The 19,753-nt window shown below is 19.3% G+C and overlaps 1 protein-coding gene across 4 annotated transcripts; it reads right to left on the reverse strand.

Moving 5' to 3' along the window:
* Nucleotides 1-204: 204 nt before the first annotated feature.
* On the reverse strand, nt 205-18,597 carry LOC413331 (DENN domain-containing protein 4C). Of its 4 annotated transcripts, none has more exons than XM_026440093.1 (20): nt 18,132-18,597; nt 17,921-18,058; nt 17,501-17,834; nt 13,896-14,495; nt 11,793-12,373; nt 11,485-11,725; nt 11,135-11,405; nt 9,217-9,308; nt 8,841-9,091; nt 8,426-8,596; nt 8,206-8,334; nt 7,870-8,119; nt 7,581-7,722; nt 7,187-7,384; nt 5,444-5,650; nt 3,469-3,713; nt 2,711-2,969; nt 2,221-2,622; nt 1,249-1,421; nt 205-470 (listed from the first exon to the last, which is right to left on the reverse strand). In XM_026440093.1, exons 2-20 carry the CDS (start codon nt 17,954-17,956, stop codon nt 334-336), a joined length of 4,719 nt encoding a protein of 1,572 aa, XP_026295878.1. In that variant the 5' UTR covers nt 17,957-18,058; nt 18,132-18,597; the 3' UTR covers nt 205-333. The 4 variants fall into 4 exon arrangements, with proteins under 4 accessions (XP_026295878.1, XP_026295879.1, XP_016767413.2 ...); XM_026440094.1 differs by having other exon boundaries at nt 5,444-5,668; nt 17,925-18,058; nt 18,132-18,595; XM_016911924.2 differs by having other exon boundaries at nt 5,444-5,668; nt 18,132-18,595.
* Between the last annotated feature and the right edge of the window lie 1,156 nt (nt 18,598-19,753).

Below are 19,753 nucleotides of genomic sequence, written 5' to 3' on the forward strand. Positions count from 1 at the left end.
GATAGTAATCGCATATTTCTGATAAAGAAGGATACATTATTCTTTAATCGAATATTTTAATATTTACGATTTTAGGCAAATTTCATTTGTTTATTTTTTAATTATGAAAAAAGTCTAAATTTTTAAAATAAATTAATTATCAATTTTCAATTTTCGTTTAGAAATAATAATCATAAATACTTATCTAAAATGTATAATTTACTATTAATTTTGACATGTTTTATTTATATCGAAAATCAGGCTTTATAGATAAATCTATAATATTTCTTACGAACATCCTATTCATTTTCACAATATGTTACATCCGTATTATTAATATTTTGAGTTTTAATTTTACACGTTTAGTTGTTTAAAGTAATGTCTGCAAAACACTGACATCATTGAGGGCGGAGCATCAATTTTACATAACAATTTTTCTTCTTTTTCCGTTAATTTTTCTAAAGCTAAAGTGTATTCTCTGTCAAAAACACCTGAAATAAACAAATAAACAATTCATAATAAAGAATAAAATGAATACAATATAATATAATATAATATAGTACAATATAAAATAAATATAATACATATTATAAATAAATATAATAAACAATAAAATAAAAAATAAATACATATTTAAATTTATGTGTAATAATATTTATATTATTTTTTGTTTTAGCTGTTAATTTTTTTTATATAAATTAATTAGCTATTAATTTTATATAAATTGAAATATATAATAACAAAATTAATTATATTCATTAAATTCTTGATGTGTTAATTATTTAAAAAAAGAAAACAAAAATGTAAATTTAAAAAATTAATACTTGATATATATATTATAAATATATGTATTATGAACTTTTTTCCGAAATTGAAAAATGAAAAAGAGTTTTCCGTATTCAGTTTTTATATACACATTCAATAAAATTAAAAAAACTATTATTATCAATATACATAGTTATTTTAGATTTCATTGTATTTTTTATTGTTTTCGAATTTATTTTATAATTATCAAAAATTAGTATCTTTTACGGAGACATACTTTCAATTTTTGATGCCATATTAAATATTTTGATATTCATTTTGATATTATGATTCATTTTGAATATTTTGATATTAATAATAAAACATTTATAAATTATATTTATAATAAAATTTAACTATCCTTTTTATTATATGTTTGCGGTAAATTGAAATATAAATAAATATCTAAATAAATAAAAGGAATGAAATAAATTCTATTTTATAATTTAATAAAAATTAGCATACTTTGGTCAATATTTCCTCTTCCCAAAACTGTAAATGCCAGAAACAAAATATCTCGATATATAGAAAATAGCGGTTGATTAGATGATTGATTTTTACTTCTTTCTAAGGCCACTCTTTTTATAGGTTCCGCTAAATCATTTCGTCGAACGTTTGTGATTACCGATTGCATTAATCTAAAATATATAAAAATAATAAGTGAAAAATTATAAATGAACATGGAGTAAATTTTTATAAATAAGAATTTTTAAAGATCTTTCATTCGTTAGTAATTATTATAAATAATAAATGAATAATTAAAACATAATAATCATATAAATGAATGAAAACTATATTACTTATGTTTTTAATTTAAAAAAGATATTAATTGAAATTTTTCTATGTTTATAAAATTATGATGATATTTTATTCTATTATTTTCTTAAAGAATTAATTATTTCTAAAATTTAAAAGCAATATTTATGAATAATTTCGACAATTTTTTAAAAAATTTTTTGCCTATAAAATTTTTTTATAATAAAAATTCGAAATAATAAAAATGAAATTTAAAAATATTTTTTTATTTATTCTTATTCTTTGATTATTTGATTTTTTTTTATTTCTTGATTATTAAATTTTTAAAATAATTGATTTTTATTGATGTTGCATTCAATAATTTATATATTATTTGGAAAATATCAGTTGTGAGAATAATTTGAAAAAGAAAATTCCTATTTTAAATTTGTAAAAATATAGAATATTTAGGATTTTTCTTCAGGTTTTAAATAATATGCTGATGTTTTAGTGATATCAATGTTTCTATACACTAATTGTATTTACATTACTATTATCAATATTATATTGATCAATAATGAAATTATTAATAAATAAATTATTATAAATAAATTATAAATAAAATAAGGATGTTTTTTTTATTACTAATCCTGGATATGTATATTGTATATTTTATTAATATAGAAAGTTACGTTAACTTACGTTTTGTCATCTGCAATATTTAACTTCCATTGAAGATACATAGGTAAGCGATCCATGTGAAGTCTTTCATTATCCCACATGGTTTTAACACCTACAGCATTATAATTTATGTGTTCTTTCTTCTTATCATTGCTTAGCCATAGATCAGGTAAATGACTCGTTAAATTAATTCTTTCGAAATACCATATAAGATTCCAATATACTATTGGATGTTCCTCAATAAACTTATGTTTAATAAGACACGCGTCACCCTCTTGACTTAAAACACTTTCTAGTTCTTTTCTTAAAACTAGAGGATTTAAGTATGGCACCGTAATAGGTTCTAATAATTCTCTTGGTTTATCTAATAATTCAACCAAAGCTCCCATTAGAGGATCACTTTTCTTTTCATTTTCCTCGCATCTTTATAAGTAAGAAAATAATATAAATAATATACATATGTAATTTATAAAAAAAATTATATTATAATAACTTTGTAAATTTAACATACCTATAATCTAATATTGTAATAGTAAGTAGAGGTACTGTTGCTTTATCACAGTACTGACAAACTGTATTTAAATTCGAATCTTCTGGCTGCCAACCAGCCATTATTTCTTCATCATAAAGAATAGTGGCGCAATGATGACATCTACTTGCACTAGATAATACAAGCTCAATAGCAATCCGTTCTTCTAATTCTCTCGATCCTTTTGGATATAAACATTCAGCTAAATCGTATAACGCATACGGATCTAGATTTCCATCTCCTATTTAAATATAGCAAATTGTTTGGAAATCATGCGTATATATTACATATATACAGGATAAGAAGGCCAAATTTTATCCTTCAATTTTGTTTGATACTATCAATATCATTGATATATTTATTGTGATTCTTCATTTTTCACTTATTGTTTTTTTTTCTATGTTTAGCAAAATATAAAAAAAATTCTCGTTGAATTATATCAGATTTTAATATCATTTTTTAAATAAATATGTAGTTTGAAATTTGATTTTTTGACACTTATTCAATATTATTCTCTAAGATCGCTAATTTCAACTATTCGTGAAAATCTTTGAAACTTATTAAAAATTATAAATAAAAGTTTTATTATATTTTGTTAATACAAATAAATTTTTGAAATTGAAAATTTGAATATATATTAAAAAAACATTAGAGAGACATTATTTGGATTTCTTACCCTATAATTTTGTATACTTTCTTCATTTTTTGTTATATAAATAAAAAATTTAATTTTTACAAACCAGTTACTTTAAGAGGTTCATTTCTATCTTGTAAAGAACCATCTGTCATAGAATCCAACGATTCGTGCGATGCTCCATGTGTTATTTTATATTCGCGTTCCTTTAATTTCACTGGAGTACTTGTTGCAGAAATAGCTTCCTTAATTTCGTCAAATTTTTTAACTACCGTCGTAGCAGCAGATTTTAAACTATTTAAACCACCAAGTATTATTTCATTGGATTTCTTTCCCGTCAAACTAGTAGGACTGAAACAAATAATATTCTTGATAATGATTTGATATAATTAATATTAATATATAGAAAATAATCTAAAACTTAAAGAATTAACAATTTTCATCAAAATAAGTGAAAAGAGATTATTATAGAACCTAAAATAAATTTTTTTAGCATAAAATTTAAAATATTTACTATTAAATTTAATATTATATATCTTTCTATAAAATGAAGAAATAAAAATGGAACAGGCACAAAAAAAGAATTTGGATTTCTTTTTGAGGACTCAAAAAAAATATAATCTAAAAATATAATCATAGATATATTTAGTAATCAATTATGAATAAAATAAATTCATATTGTATAATATGAAAAATGAGAAAATAATATATGAAAAATTATTCAATTGAGTTCTATGGAATGATTTTAATAATAATTTTTGACAAAAGCGAAAATAAAGCTTTGTGATTTATCTACATTCAATAAATTATAAAATTGACTATAAAATATTTATTAAATTCTTTTTACTTTCTTCAATGAAAATTGAAAATATTTTTATAAACTTTTAAAAATCATATTGATATCATACTTTTTAAAATAGATTTTAAAACTTTTTCTTTTACATTTACATTATTCATACATCATTCATTTTCGTTATTTTTTTGCGCATATAAAAATCATTTTATAAATATAATAATAAATATAATAAAATCATATAATAAATATATAAATATTTTAATTATAAATTTATATATAAATGTTGTAATATTTTATGATAATTAGAATAAAAAATGGAAAAAAGCAATTCTAATTGGATCAACTCTATGCTTTATAAATAGCTTTATTGAAGAAATATAAGTATATTGTATTATCTAGAGAATATTGATGGATAGTTTTTTAAAATATTAATTATAATTTTAAATTTTTAATCATTCTAATTTTGGCTATTCTAAATTTTTAATTAATCTAATTTTAATTTTGAAAAGTAAAATTTGAATAAAAGAGAATGAAAATATATATAAATATGAGAATAATATAAACAATCTAAATATCAAATGTAATAATTATGTGTATGTAATAACTGTTTAGAAAAAAGATTATTTTACCGATTTTTATGACCTTGAAATATATTGTTAAGGTCATTAAAATGAAGATGGTCTTTTTTCTAAATAATTATTCTAACAAATTATCGAATTTGTTTACCATATAGACAATATCTTGTCTGTAATTAAGCATTAATTAGTCATATGTTACAAAAGCAATTTCTACGGATTTTAAAATAATCCGTAAAATGTGTATTTTTAAACACTCATAATTTTTTTTACGATGATTCCTTTAATTTATATTAATAATAATTCCTTTTATTTCTATTCATCAAATACAAACTAAATAATAAAAAAATAAATAAAAAATGTCTCCTAAAATGAAATTTAGCCCAGGTGATTACTATTATACAGATTACATTATAAATGTTCGAAAATTTAGAAAGACTTAGACTGTGAAAGCCATTTTCAACACCTGTTTTAAAAAAGAATATTTTGCGGTGGATGACGCAGAGACAGTATCGACCTTTGATGTCGTTATTATGTTACGATCGGACGAATTGCAGCTTTAGGGGCTTCTAGCGAGAGAATCACCCTGTATGTTGGGCCACAGGCAAAACGGTTGAGAACCGCTGTGTGAAATTAAATATTGAAATTGTGAAGAGTTAATGGATAATTTGTAAGTTTATGTTAGTAAATAATAGTAATATTTGCCTTACCCGAAGCTCAGTTTCAAACTTGAACCTAAGCTTGAAAGACTGGAGGTAACGCTGTCCTTTTGAGACCAAAGACTGCTTATTTCTAGTCGTTCTCTTTCCTTATCCTGTTCGCCTTGCTGTGCAACAGAATGTGGCATAGTTTCACTTCTTTGTAAATGACCACCTATCGCTACACCAGTTTCATCTACTGTTTGATGAAATGTTGCACTACGAGGCAGAATATTACTGTAATATAAATGGCAATTATAATAATGATGTACACGGTATGACAAGAAAATAATAAGATTGAATTTATATTTGATATATTTAAATACAATATTATTTTACGAATATTTTGTATATTCTTTTTAATATTTTAATTTGATTCCAGATAATATTTTATTATTTCACAAAATTAAAATTTAAAAAACGATTTCTTTATTGCATAGATGATATTCAAAATATCTTAAATAATCAAACTATTTTAGAAGAATTTTTAAAATCTTTTAAAAAATTATGTGATTTTTGTAAACTTTATATTATTCCTGAAAATTTTTTTTGCAGGAAAAAATAAATAAAAAAATCTTGTGAATTAATATATTATATTTTTATTATTATTTTCTTGTTGTTCCGTGTTGTTGTAAAGTTTTTTAAATTTTTAAATTAAAGTTGAATTTCAAAACATAAAATTTTTATTATTATTTAATTAATTTTTAAAATACAATTATTCTTAAAAATATTTGAACATTAGAATTTATAAAAACAAATTAAAAAAAAAAGTACTCTGAATTTGCACTAAATAATACATTTTTTTACAAAAATATAATCTAAATCATATAAAGAAATTATTTTTGCAAAAGGAAATATTGTTGTAGCATTTTTATACAAGAATAATAGAATTTCATTGAAAAGATAAAAATTATTTAAATATAAAACGAATATAAAAATATGATAAATATTTACTTTAGAAAATTAAAAGTTTAAAATAAAAATTTTTTTTGAATTGAATATTTGAGATGATCACGTGAATGAAGAATGTTCGACATTGAAAATTTAAAAAAAAACTGTATGAATTGCTTTATTAAATGAAAAATAAAGCAAAAAAAAAAAAATATGCATATACATAGATTATAAAAAAATTTAGTTGAAATCGAGTTAAGATATCATTGAAAAATGAAATCATAATCATTATAAGTCATCATTATAAAACGAAAATTCATATGATTAAAATTTAGAGAAAAAAATAAAGATAAATTAATTCATTCGTTTTTGCTTGTATATATGTACGTGCTTGTATATACGTCTTTTTTTTTACATTTTTAAAATCATGATTTTTAATTTTTATATTTGTTATTTTATTGACACTTCTTTTACCAGCTCTCTTAAATAGAGTAGCTCTAACTATAGCATTTCTTAATTTATTCTATTCTATTATAAGATATATATATATCTTCATTAACTGACTTGAATTTAGAGAAAAAAATAAAGATAAATTAATTCGTTCGTTTTTGCTTGTATATATATATATATATATACGTCTTTTTTTTTTACATTTATAAAATCATGATTTTTAATTTTTATATTTATTATTTTATTAAATAAATAATTTTTTGTTTTATAAGAATTAGTCTATACATTTTTTATAATTGATAACAAATATCTCAAAATATTATTTTTAAGTTTTTCAATTGAATTCTTAAGAATCTTATAGTAATTTTAGAAATTATCCTCATGCATCATTTATTAATTATTAAAAAAACTTACCTTCGAAATAAAAGTGGTCCTCCTGGTCGTTCTTCATTATTAAAAACAGTTAAAGTACTTGTTGAACAATTTGAATCATTTTCTTCAGAAGGTGAAACAATCGGAGTTTCATCATTAATTAAAGCGCCTAACGGATCATTTTCTGTGACTGGTGTACGAATAGGACTTTTTAATGGTGATTCTAAGTTTCGAATTATTCTGGAAATAAAGAAGAAATACATTTAATTATTAAATATTTATATATATTAAATATTATATTATATTATATATATTATATTATATTATATTATATTAAATATTATAATTGCTTTTGATATTAAATAGATATAATTTTTTCTTTAGAAATATATAAGCTCAAAAATAAAAATAAAAATATCATAATTTAAATAATTACCTCTGATTTAAATTATCCAATTCTTCTGTTTGTATAACATTTAATGCTGCAGAATCTTTAACAATACTATTTTGTCGTGGAAGTTTCTTTATTTCAAAAGGTCCATATTCTGGCAGATCTGAGACAGAGCTCCCTTTAGTAGCTACCAATAATAATAATAATAATAATAACAGCAGCAACAACAACAACAATAATAATGAGAGAGAGGGAGGTAGAAGAAAAAGAAAATGAAAAAATATATCTAGAAGAAGAATAATTTAATGTTTAGAAAAAAAGAAATAATACTCACAATCGCTATGAGCGGCTTCTGTATCTTGAGAATGAGAACTATCAAGACTAGATCTAGAAAATGCATGTTCCATACTTGTAGTTTTGCCATCAATAGATAACAATTCTGCATTTGAACTTAATCTTCTTCTGGCACTTCTTTTACCAGCTCTCTTAAATAGAGCAGCTCCAACTATAGCATTTCTTAATTTATTCCACATTAACTGACTTGAATTTGTCATATCAGATGGCCATGTTGCTTCAAGTACAGCCTAAGTATAACAAAAAAGTACATTTCATAATTGTATTCGATTTTTTATATTTTTAAGATTATATCGTTATTTATTAAGGATTGTACCTTATTGTAAAATCCATAAGTGAGTGCGTTTGGTTGTACTCCACTGCGTTTCATATGAAATAACAATTTTACAGCTAAAACAGGTTGTCCATAGACGCCACATAATTGCATCATAGCTCTATAGCAAACCTAAAATTGATATCTTTTACGGTAAGATTCGTTAACATAATTTAATTATGAAACAAATATTTTATTATATAAGAACGGAAAAAAAATTTACTTCTTCAATAGGATCAAGATGTAATTTCGGCATTTTAACTAATAAATCATAAGCTTGATGTAAGATTGTAGCTGGTTGATTGGAAGTCTGTAGCATAGCCGGTAAATGCAAGAACCAAAGACTATAACATGTTCCAAGCAGACATCTACCCCATCTATCTGGCATTGCTGCCTAGAAAAACATTTTAAATTATTATAAAAAAAAGAGAAAAAAAAATAAGAAAAATTTTATATTTTTTTAATTATAGAATTGCAATTAGAATAAGATATTATTTAAATAATATTGATAGATTTCTAAAAAAAAATTGTTATTGCAATTTTAATTAAATATATTAATACTATAAATTAATATTGAATGTGTAATTTTATTCAAAATTTAAACTGAAAAATATAATTTTTAGAGAATATTTATTTACTTGTTTACGTGCCATCCTTTGTGCCACTTTAATTTCGTGTTTAGTTCTACGTGCCATAGGACTTCCTGGTACTATTCCAAAGGCACTTAAATCTGGATTTCTTATGTTGAAATTTTTTTGTGGTCTTATTAATTCAGGATTCAATTTAAATGTACGATATATAATTGATGGTTGATTTGGAACAGGTTCAGGAGGAGGTATAAATACTGTTCGTTCGCTATGTTGAGATTCATCCAATTCCAAAAGAGGCACTAAAATATGTATCTTAAGTTAAGATGTTTTTTATTATATAAGTAACTATTAATTATTAAATTAATTAATTATTTGTGATATTATTTTGTGATTATATATTTATAAATTGATAATATATTCTCACCGTTTTCGTCCTCAACACGTTCGGTACATTCATCAAAAAATGCTAAACCTGCCATGTCCATATCAGATACAAAACTTCTTTCTTCTATAAATCTAAAAAATATAAAAGTATATATTATAAAAATATCTATCTTAATGAAAGATAGAAAAATTACAAAATTCTTTTATAATATTTTATAAATAATAGTAAAAAAGAAAGAAAATAGAAAAAAGAAAAGTAAAAATGAAATATATTTTATTAGCGATTTATCTCAACATATTTATAAATATATCTGATACATTATTATAAAAAATAAAAATTTATTAAAATTGTTAAATTAATCACATTATTGTAATATCTGTGTATTTAATACTATATAATATATTATATAGTAAATAAATAATAAATAAATTTATAAAAATGAATAAATAATTTATAATATAATTATAAATATAATTAAATACAAATTATTGATTATCTGCACATAAATATCTTTCGAGACTAACTTTTTATATTTTTTGTGACTACATATAGGAAAATATATTTTATAAGATTGATGAGAAATAATTTTTGTCCTTAGCCATAAAAAATCTAATCTAATCGTGAAATTTTTAATGATTTATTTTAAATTTTAAATAATAGATGTAAAGAAATATTTAAATAAAAAAATTTATATAAAGAAAATTAGAAATATTTTACGATAAAATAAATAGCACAAAAGAATAGTAAAGAAAATTTTATTACTAAAAATAAAGAGATTAAAGTTGTATTTTTCAATATTTTTTGAAAAACAATTGCCTTACATGATTAAATAATAAAAAAAACTTTTTTTTTAAGTATTAATCTGTTGTAGCAAATATAAAATATAAAATAATATAAAATATATGATATCTTTACGAACCATTGCGGTAAATATAAATATAATATAAATTGAATTTTTATATAAATAATTGCAAATAAAAATAAATAAAAAAATAATTGTAATAATTTTTTTGAAACAGAATTGTTACAATTACTCTTATGAGAATCACGATTTAAACTAAAAAACATTGAAATAAAATTTACAAGATAAACAAAATGGACATATTTCAATATTATTTACTGTATATGTTGAGAGTTAAAAATTTTTGTATAAAAATAAACACTTTATATAATATATAATATATAAAAAATGGAATAAATAAAATGTTAATATTTTTTACCCAGATCTTTTACTCTCTCCACCAGAATAATATTGTGTAATCCATGTTTGTAAAAACATGTTATATAATAAATTTGTTTCTAACTTTATTATACATTGTAGAACATTAATTATATAACTTGTTACTATAACTTTTTTAAGTTCTATGCTTCTATACATAAAACAAAATATAACAATGTGAATGTGAAATAATGATTGCTCTTCATTAAGCATAAAAAGCTAAGATTTTTATTATCTAAATATTTAAATAGTCAAAATAATCATTACAATTAAATTTCATCTCGAAAATCAATATAAATAAATATATTATTTCAGAATTGTTCACTTATTAAAACTTGTACAATCAAAATATCTAAGTATTCAAATTAAAAAAATATAATTATATTTTGATATTGTATTTATATATCTAGATAATAATTGTACTTCAATATTTACATATCCAGATAATAAGAATTCTGCCAAAATTTAAATTAATGTATTTGAATTGTATTTATTCAGATACTATATTTAGATACTTAGATTTAAAATAAATGATTTCGAAATCAAAATTCGAATTGATTCAGAAATAAGAATACTATAAAATAAATACTATAAATATAAGAATATTATAAAAATATAAAAATACTATAAAGAATCGATGTTCATAATATTACTATAATATAATACATTAATAAATATAATAAATAATTTGTTAAATTAAATACTAGAATTATATAAAAGAAATTAATAAGAACAAACCTTATAAACATTTGCGTTTTTACTAACATACTATAAAATTTTGCATGAGCTTTATCTCGACTTCTGAGAAATGCTAATATGTTGAATAAACTAGTTGGATCTGTAGAACCAACCGTTGGTGCTTTTGTAATTGGTAATAAAAAAGCGCGATAACCTTTGAGTATAGTAGCAGTAAATCTTAAAAAAGCATCTTGTATTTCAAGCTCTAAAGCTTGTTCTTTTCGTTTTTGTTGAAATTCTTTGTCCACACTGAATTCTTCATCCTCTGTATCTGAAAATTAAATTAATTAAAATAGTATAAAAAATAAATAAGTAATATAAAAATAAAAATAATGAAATACTAAACATACCTTTCATGGATGAATAACTTTTACCCAAAGAAATCAATTTTGAATAAAGATGTTCTAACCAATTTCTAAGCTGTCTAGCTGCTTTTTTCGGCAATAATTTCACATTTAAATATTTTTTGTCATCACAAATCGCTATGTTATTTGTGTCTAAATTTACACAATTAACATCGGAAGGAGGATCATATAAATCGAAAAATCTAGAATCCACACCAATTAAAAATGGCAATGGAGCATGTAGAACCTACAATTGCAAATATATTATTACCTTTGTCGGTTTAAAATTAAACCGATAAAATAAAATACGTTACTTCAGCCAATCCAAGAGGACACAAAGGTATATACGGACACTGCCACTTAAATGGAAATAGTATCATAGCGATTGCTTCGCTCACCGATGTAAGTACATCAGGACGTAATGAATGTACAAGTATTTTCTGTTCAGTAAGGATTAATAATAATATAAGTAAACAATTATCAGGCCCTAAATTGATGAGTAACTGACGAAAACTGGCACCCGATCTAGGTAGTGCCAAATCTTCTGGTTGTGTCAAAATCAATCTATTCTTAGTACTTAACTGCACAAGAATTCTGGGTCTCTGTGGACTTGGAAATGGTATATCATACAAAAAATATGCTATATATTTTTCAATAGGAACTGGTTGAGATTTGTTATTACACATGCTATGTAAAAAAACTAAAAATTTTTCAAATGTGTCAAAAAATGGCCAATGTGATAAGATGCATATAGATTTACTAATATTCAAAGATTGCGTTGCAGGATTTGTATATTGCAATTTTTCTAACTGTGATTCTGTAAGCTTTTTGAATATTCCAGATTGTTTATATGTTTTCATTTTTACTTGTTGATAATCAATATCTGCATGTTCAACTGAAACAAAAAAATAAGAAAGATTTTATATTTTTAGTAAAAATTGCTATTTTTTTTAAGACTTAAATTTTTTGTTCTCTTATCAGCTGGATGCCAACTCTCGATCGACTATTAAGTTTTTCTGTGAATAAATCAAATACTATAAATTATTTAATTATTACAATTATTTAATGTTTCAGTTTCCAATTCCCATGGCATAATTATATTCTCCTTTGCAAAAATGCTTTAAGGAAATAGTTTGTAAGAGAACAAAGATTAGAAATTAAAAATTCTGAACATAGAATCATATAATATAAATATCATAAATGAGAAATATAAATTATATATAAATATTATAAATATTATATATATATATATATTATATATATATATATATATATATATATATATATATATCATACAAATAAATTTATCATTTGAATTTTAATTTTCTTTATTTATGAATTTTTGAAAATATTTGTCTATATGATATATGAATTTTATAAAAACTAATTAATATTTTATCAATTATGAATATCTATATCTATTCTAGATTATCCAGATATCATTTGAATAAACAATTTTTATATTTCGCATTTAATCAAAAAATTAAGAATTCAATATTTGATAAATTGTATTGGAATTATAAAATTAAATAAGAAAAAATAAAAAAAATAAATAGAAAATGATGATTCATCGTTTGATTTTAATCATTTAAATATCTATTTAACATAGTAAAGAAATATTAATAATACATAGAATGAAAAAATAGCAAATTACAATTGTAATGAATTATTATTATAAAATAAACAAAATCAATCTAGATCAATTGCAATTATGTATTTAGTTCCTGTTTTTGTAATCATATCGAAATTATCTTATATAAATTATGAATTGTAAGAGTTTTAATAAATTTTACATATAAAACATTTATGCGAATATCGTAAATGATCGATTTTAATGATAAGTAGGAAAAAAATATGAAATTTTATTATTAATTATTGAAATAATTATACATAAATATATGTATATATGTTTATCATTATTTTTGGAATAAAAATATAATGATTTTTGATGAATAGTATTTTTCAAATAAATAAAGTCATCTCAATTTTCCTTTTAAAATTTTTTCTATTCTAATTCTAATTTTATTCTTATGAATTAGAAATCATATAATTTTTATTTAATTTTTATTTCCGAGATTTTAAGATTCGAAATTAAATTTTAGAAAATAATTTCTTAAATTTGAATTATCTCAATTAAAAAAAAATATAATATCTAATATTTTTGCTTGTTCTTTAAATCTAATAAGTAAAGTGTTGTTTAAATTGGAATTAAAAATTTTTTGTAATTTTAGATGAAATATTTCATGTTTTTTATTAGGCGTTTAGGTCTTTTACTCGAAAATTTGTAATAGTGATATTATAATATTATAATAATACGATAAGTATTATAAGTATTATAAATATAATAAGTATTATAAGTATTATAATAATATGTATTTATAATAATATATATTTATAATAATATATATAATACTTACCAGAATTTTTTATATTTTCCATAAATACATCTGGTTGTTGATTTTCTTTAAAATTTGGAATATCCATTTCTAATTCAAGTTCCTCATAAAATGTTAATGCTGATCCATATATTTTTTGAGCTGCATCAGCAACCGTCAAAACAAATGTAGAAAATACTGGTTTAGGTTTACATGCCACTTTTGGCCAACATTCTATTGTTGCTCCCATTGGTAAACAAAACATTGCAACAGAATTTGGAAAGATGAAGCTGCTATAATCAACTATCGGATATTTATACAATATTGCAGGTTTAAATGATATCAAATTTGCTCGATTCATAGATTTCTTGTAACACAAAAACACATCACTACCCAACATGCCTTTGTTTAAATTTTTATTGATGACACAGAATGCATGTGGGGGAGTTTCTCCTTTATTTGTTAATATCACACAAATATCAGTCACAACTAATGAATTGCATGGCATTTTACGACTTGCACGTCTATATGTCACAAATATTCTTGATGTTGAATTATTTACATTAGCTAAATGTCCTTTTGGAGTTTCTAATATCATCTCTGCATCTTGCATTATACGTTCTTTACCATCATATATTACACCTGTAATATATATTTTTTAATACTTTACAATGATATTAATTCAATTATATTAATAATTATTAATTAATTCTATATAATTACAAAATTTTCAATGTATATTAATTTAAATTATATCATTGTATAAAATAGTATATAAAACTGTATAAAATAATGTAGCTAAAATTAAAAAAAATTTATCCTATTAAATTATAATTATAATTTTTATTTTTAATTGTAATTTATTATTGTTTATTGCAAAATTATAATTTCTTTATATATATTAAATATTATATATATTATATATATATTATATATATATAATATAATTGAAAAACTTAAATTAAAAAATTGATAAACTTAATATTTCCTTATTTTTAAATTAAGATATAATTAAAGATATCTATTATAAATTAATTTATATTAATTAATATTAATAATTCATATCAATAATATTATTTAAAATACTTATTTTATTAAATATATTGATGAATTACATGTAAATCTAATTTCTATGCTATACTACACTAAAATTATATAAAAAGCAAGAACATGCAATATTTTTTAAATAAAATTTGAAATATTATAATTCCATAAAAATAATGATTTGTATATCTAATTCTAATAGCTATATCAACAAGTATAATAAGCAATATTTTGATGTATTTTTATAATTTTATTAATGTTTTTTACACATATAAATTACACATTATTTTATTAATTATTTAAATTACATTATTTTATATATAAAAAACATTCATGAATCAAATCATCTTATAAGTGTGTAAAAATTAAATAAATAATTAATTATTCCATATACATATATTATTATATATACTTTAATTATTATATATTAATTATTATTTGTAATTGAAAAATTAATTCAAGTAATTATAAAATCTACCTTTAATTCAAATAATTATAAATTAATACTATAAAATTAATATTTATAAGAAAAAACCTAAAATAAAATTGAAATATCAATATTACATTATTTATTTTAATTTATTAATTTATTAATATATAAGAAATTTTTAAATTTTAAGAAAAAGTAGCATTCAAAAAATTAATGTAGTAGCTTTATAATATATTTTCAAAATATTCTACAATAACAGAAAATAAATAAAAAAAAAAATTTTTTTCAACATTGTCAAAAATATTTATGTGAATAATTAGACAATAAATTACAATAATTAATCTAAAATTACAAAAATTAAAAAAAAATGTATAATTTTTATGTGTAATATATAATTAAGACAATTATAAAGAAAATATAATGAAGCATAAATAGATATATTGATATATTGAATAATATCGATTGCAAATAAGATATATTCATATTTTCTATTTGAATATTAACATAAAACATGTATTGATAAATATTTACAGTCCAACATCTTTTTCTTCTAACATTAATTTATATATTAATAATTTAAATTAAAACAATAATTTATATATTACATTAATTTATATATTTTTTATATATTTTTTTATGTTAAAGATCAGCCTACCAAAAATATTAAAATGACCTATTTTTAATGAATTACTATAATTTTCCATTACTTACAATAAATGTATATATCTTCTAGGATTTCAAACTTATTTGTTATTTAATCACAATTTATATGTCCTTGGTTTCAACTTCAGTAAAATAAACTTTTTGCCTTGTATAATTTTCCAAAAAGAGTTTAAAGATCCAAAACTGGAAGGTGGAAGAACTATGATACCTGACTTAATGATTATATCTAAATGTTTTCTATATATTTTAAAAATTTCATAAGACTTCATAAAAAAATTTTTTGAATTTAATTTTAAATTTAATTAAGAAATTAATCTCATAAATACTTATATTTTCAAAATTTATCAAATTTTATGGAAAAAATTTTATATTTCTTGTAACTTTAATGAAAAATATTAAACATATATTATTGCTTATATTATACTTTAAATTTTTATATAAAATTACACAGATATATTTAGTTAATTAATACGTGATCTTGGTCAATATATTAAATAATTAATATTTTAAGAGCAAAAAAATAATAAATTTTACTGTATTACAATAATTTTAATTTTTCTATTCTATATGAAATTTTTATTCTTCTTATTCTTCTTTTTATTCTATATGAAAATTTGTAATGAGATTTAACAATTCATCTCATATTATACATAAATATTGCACATTCTTTTTTAAAGATTTTATATTAATTTTATAAAATTTATTAAATTGGTATAATTAAATATTTTACAAAATTTTTTTAAATATTATTTATGTTTTTTTATACTACAATATATTTTATTTTATTTTATACTACAATATATTTTAAAAATGAAGATTACAAAATAATTCTCATTATATATTGCTTATACTACTCCATAAAACAATAATAGAATAATATAATTGTGTAATAATAGAATATAATATAAATAAAATATAAAATTTATAAGACAAAAACTAATAAAAATAAAAATTTAATATACTATCTTTTATTATGTGTTATTTAACACAAAAAAATTAAATATTTATTTATATATAAAATATATAAAATAAATTATATATAAAATATAAATATAATATTGATTAGTTATGATTATTTTAATAATATATAACTATAATCTTTTTATGTAAGTTAATACATACATATATATATATACATACACATATATATATATACAAGTTAATATATAATATATATATTATAATATACACATAAATAACAATTTTTTATTACATTCAATATATATTTAAAAATCAAAATAATCTATTATTTAAATTATCAATATTTCTTAAGTATTAAGTAAAATATAAGATTAAAAAAATATTTTTAAATTCATTAAATTTTTTTTAAGTTTATTATAAATGTTTTATTTTTATTATTTTTTTATTTTTTATTTATTATTAAAATAATTATAACTATTGTATATAATATAAAATATATATATATATATATATATAAGTATTAAATTATATATATATAAGTATTAAATTATTTATATATAAAGTATTAATATTTTCAAATTTTTCTTACCTATATCAACTAATGGTGGTTTATCACGTCCTCGACGATAACATAAATAACATTCATTTGTTCTTAAACTTCCATGATTTAAATCAGCAGGTAAACCTGAAACAGTATGTTCTAACAAAACATATCCTTCTGGACATTTTTCACCCAATGCAGGAAATATGATAGCAAGATCAGTAATTGGAGGTTTCATATTAATATCTTTTACATGTGTTCCTTCTTGATACCAATCTTCTAATTGGTCATTATTTTCATTATCATTATCAAAATCATTGTCTTGTCCAGGTAAACCAGCAATAACAAAATAATCTGCTACCCTCCTTTCATCCATGATTATCTGAGTATTAAAATTTAAAAATACAATACATAATATAATTTATTATATATATAATATAATATAATTTTATTATAGAATAAATTTACCAACTTTAAACAACAAAGTAGCTTTTCACATGACATTGAAAAAATCTTTTCCTATTTTTTTTTTATGTATTTTAAAATTATTTCCTTTGATAGTCATTAAAAATATCATTCTGATAATCATTATTTTCCAAAAACATCCTATAAATTTATAGAATTAATTATTAATATATTATTAATATTCATATTAAAAAAATATTCTTTTCTAAATTACCTTTTGGATAATATTTAAATTTTAATCATTCAGTTTTTTTAATTAAATCTTTGTTTCAAACTTTCCAAGGTTATCACTTAATATAATAATAAAATTTAAATTTTGAAGAAAATACGGATATATTTGTTCATATATTTACAATGTTCACAATTATTCTGCTAAAAACGTATTCTCTAGAAATATAGAATTACATACATGCTGATTTAAATTACATGAGTTTTCTTATAAATGCAAAAAGTTATGAAATAAATGATCACGTTTTTTTAAAATCAATAAAAAAATTTAGAAATAAATAATAAGTCATAAAAATTAAAATAGTACTTCTAATATTTATAAGTTTTCACAAATATTTTATATAATAATCACAACAAAACTTTTTCCACAAGTCGTTTTGAAAGTTAAATATTTCTAGGTTATGTGTCATACCAACTATCTTATATGCGTTTACTCTAATCACGAGTGACGTTATTGAAATATGACGCAAATTTTCTATTGAGAACTAAATTTTTTTATATGTTATGTTTTTACTTTGTTATTTCTTTAAATAAATATAACAAATGATTCTATAGAAAATTAAAAAAGATATATGTAGATATAAGATTCGCTTATTAATATTATATGTACCAATTTTTTAAATTATGAAATATTTCTAAATATTAATACACAATCAATGTAATCTATTATTATTTTTTTAAATAACATATATATATTACATATTATTGTACATATATATATATATTTTATATTTATAATAACTCTTAAAACTTTAAATATATTATATTAGATTACATTTAAAAATATATAAATATATATATATTATTATTACAAAAAATATAATAAATATAATAAATATTAATATATATAATACAAAACAAAACATTTTATATATATATATATATATATATATATATATATATATATATATTACACAAAATATCTAAATAGATTTTTCTTAATTTATTAAATTTTTTTATTTTTTTAAATAAAATTTTTATAATTATTATTTATTAATTATTAATATTATACAATAATATTTTTTGTGAAAATATAAATAATGCAAAAAATATTATTATTAATATTACATAAAAATCATATTTTATGTAAAAAATTATTATAATGAAAAATTTTTATGAAAAATTATTTATAATATATATATATATATATATATATATAAAATATACATATATATTACATATAAATTTAAAAAATAAAAAATTGGAATAAATAGATTATAATAATATTAATTATAATCAGATTAACAAAAGAAAAAGAACAAAAAATCGAATAATAAATAAATTCAATATGTAGATTTAAATAATAGAATAATTTTAAGTATAAATTTTTTAAGTTTATTTTAGTTTTATATTATAATAATAACTAATGTAATTTATATAATATTTATAATGTATTTATTAAACTTTATAATATGGATATGTATATTATTATAATTATAAATTTTAAATATAATATAAAAATATTTTGGAAAATTTATATGTATAAAGTAATTTTTTTTTACATACGAATAATTAAATTTATGTTCATTATTAAATTAATAATATTTTAAAATTATTATTTTGATTAAATGTATTGAATCATGTATTGAATATTAATTATATATATAT

The sequence above is a fragment of the Apis mellifera genome, linkage group LG4 (assembly GCF_003254395.2).
Source record: "Apis mellifera strain DH4 linkage group LG4, Amel_HAv3.1, whole genome shotgun sequence".
Classification (NCBI taxonomy): Eukaryota; Metazoa; Arthropoda; class Insecta; order Hymenoptera; family Apidae; genus Apis; species Apis mellifera.

Bases quoted from the DNA above. Each gene is read 5' to 3' on its own strand.
- LOC413331 (XM_016911924.2), bottom strand. From the start codon at position 17,956: ATGTCATGTGAAAAGCTACTTTGTTGTTTAAAGTTG. The intron at 14,496-17,500 runs GTAAGAAAAATT...TATATATTACAG, and splicing joins ACCACCATTAGTTGATATAG to GTGTAATATATGATGGTAAA. The intron at 7,385-7,580 runs GTAATTATTTAA...CTTTATTTCCAG, and splicing joins TTGGATAATTTAAATCAGAG to AATAATTCGAAACTTAGAAT.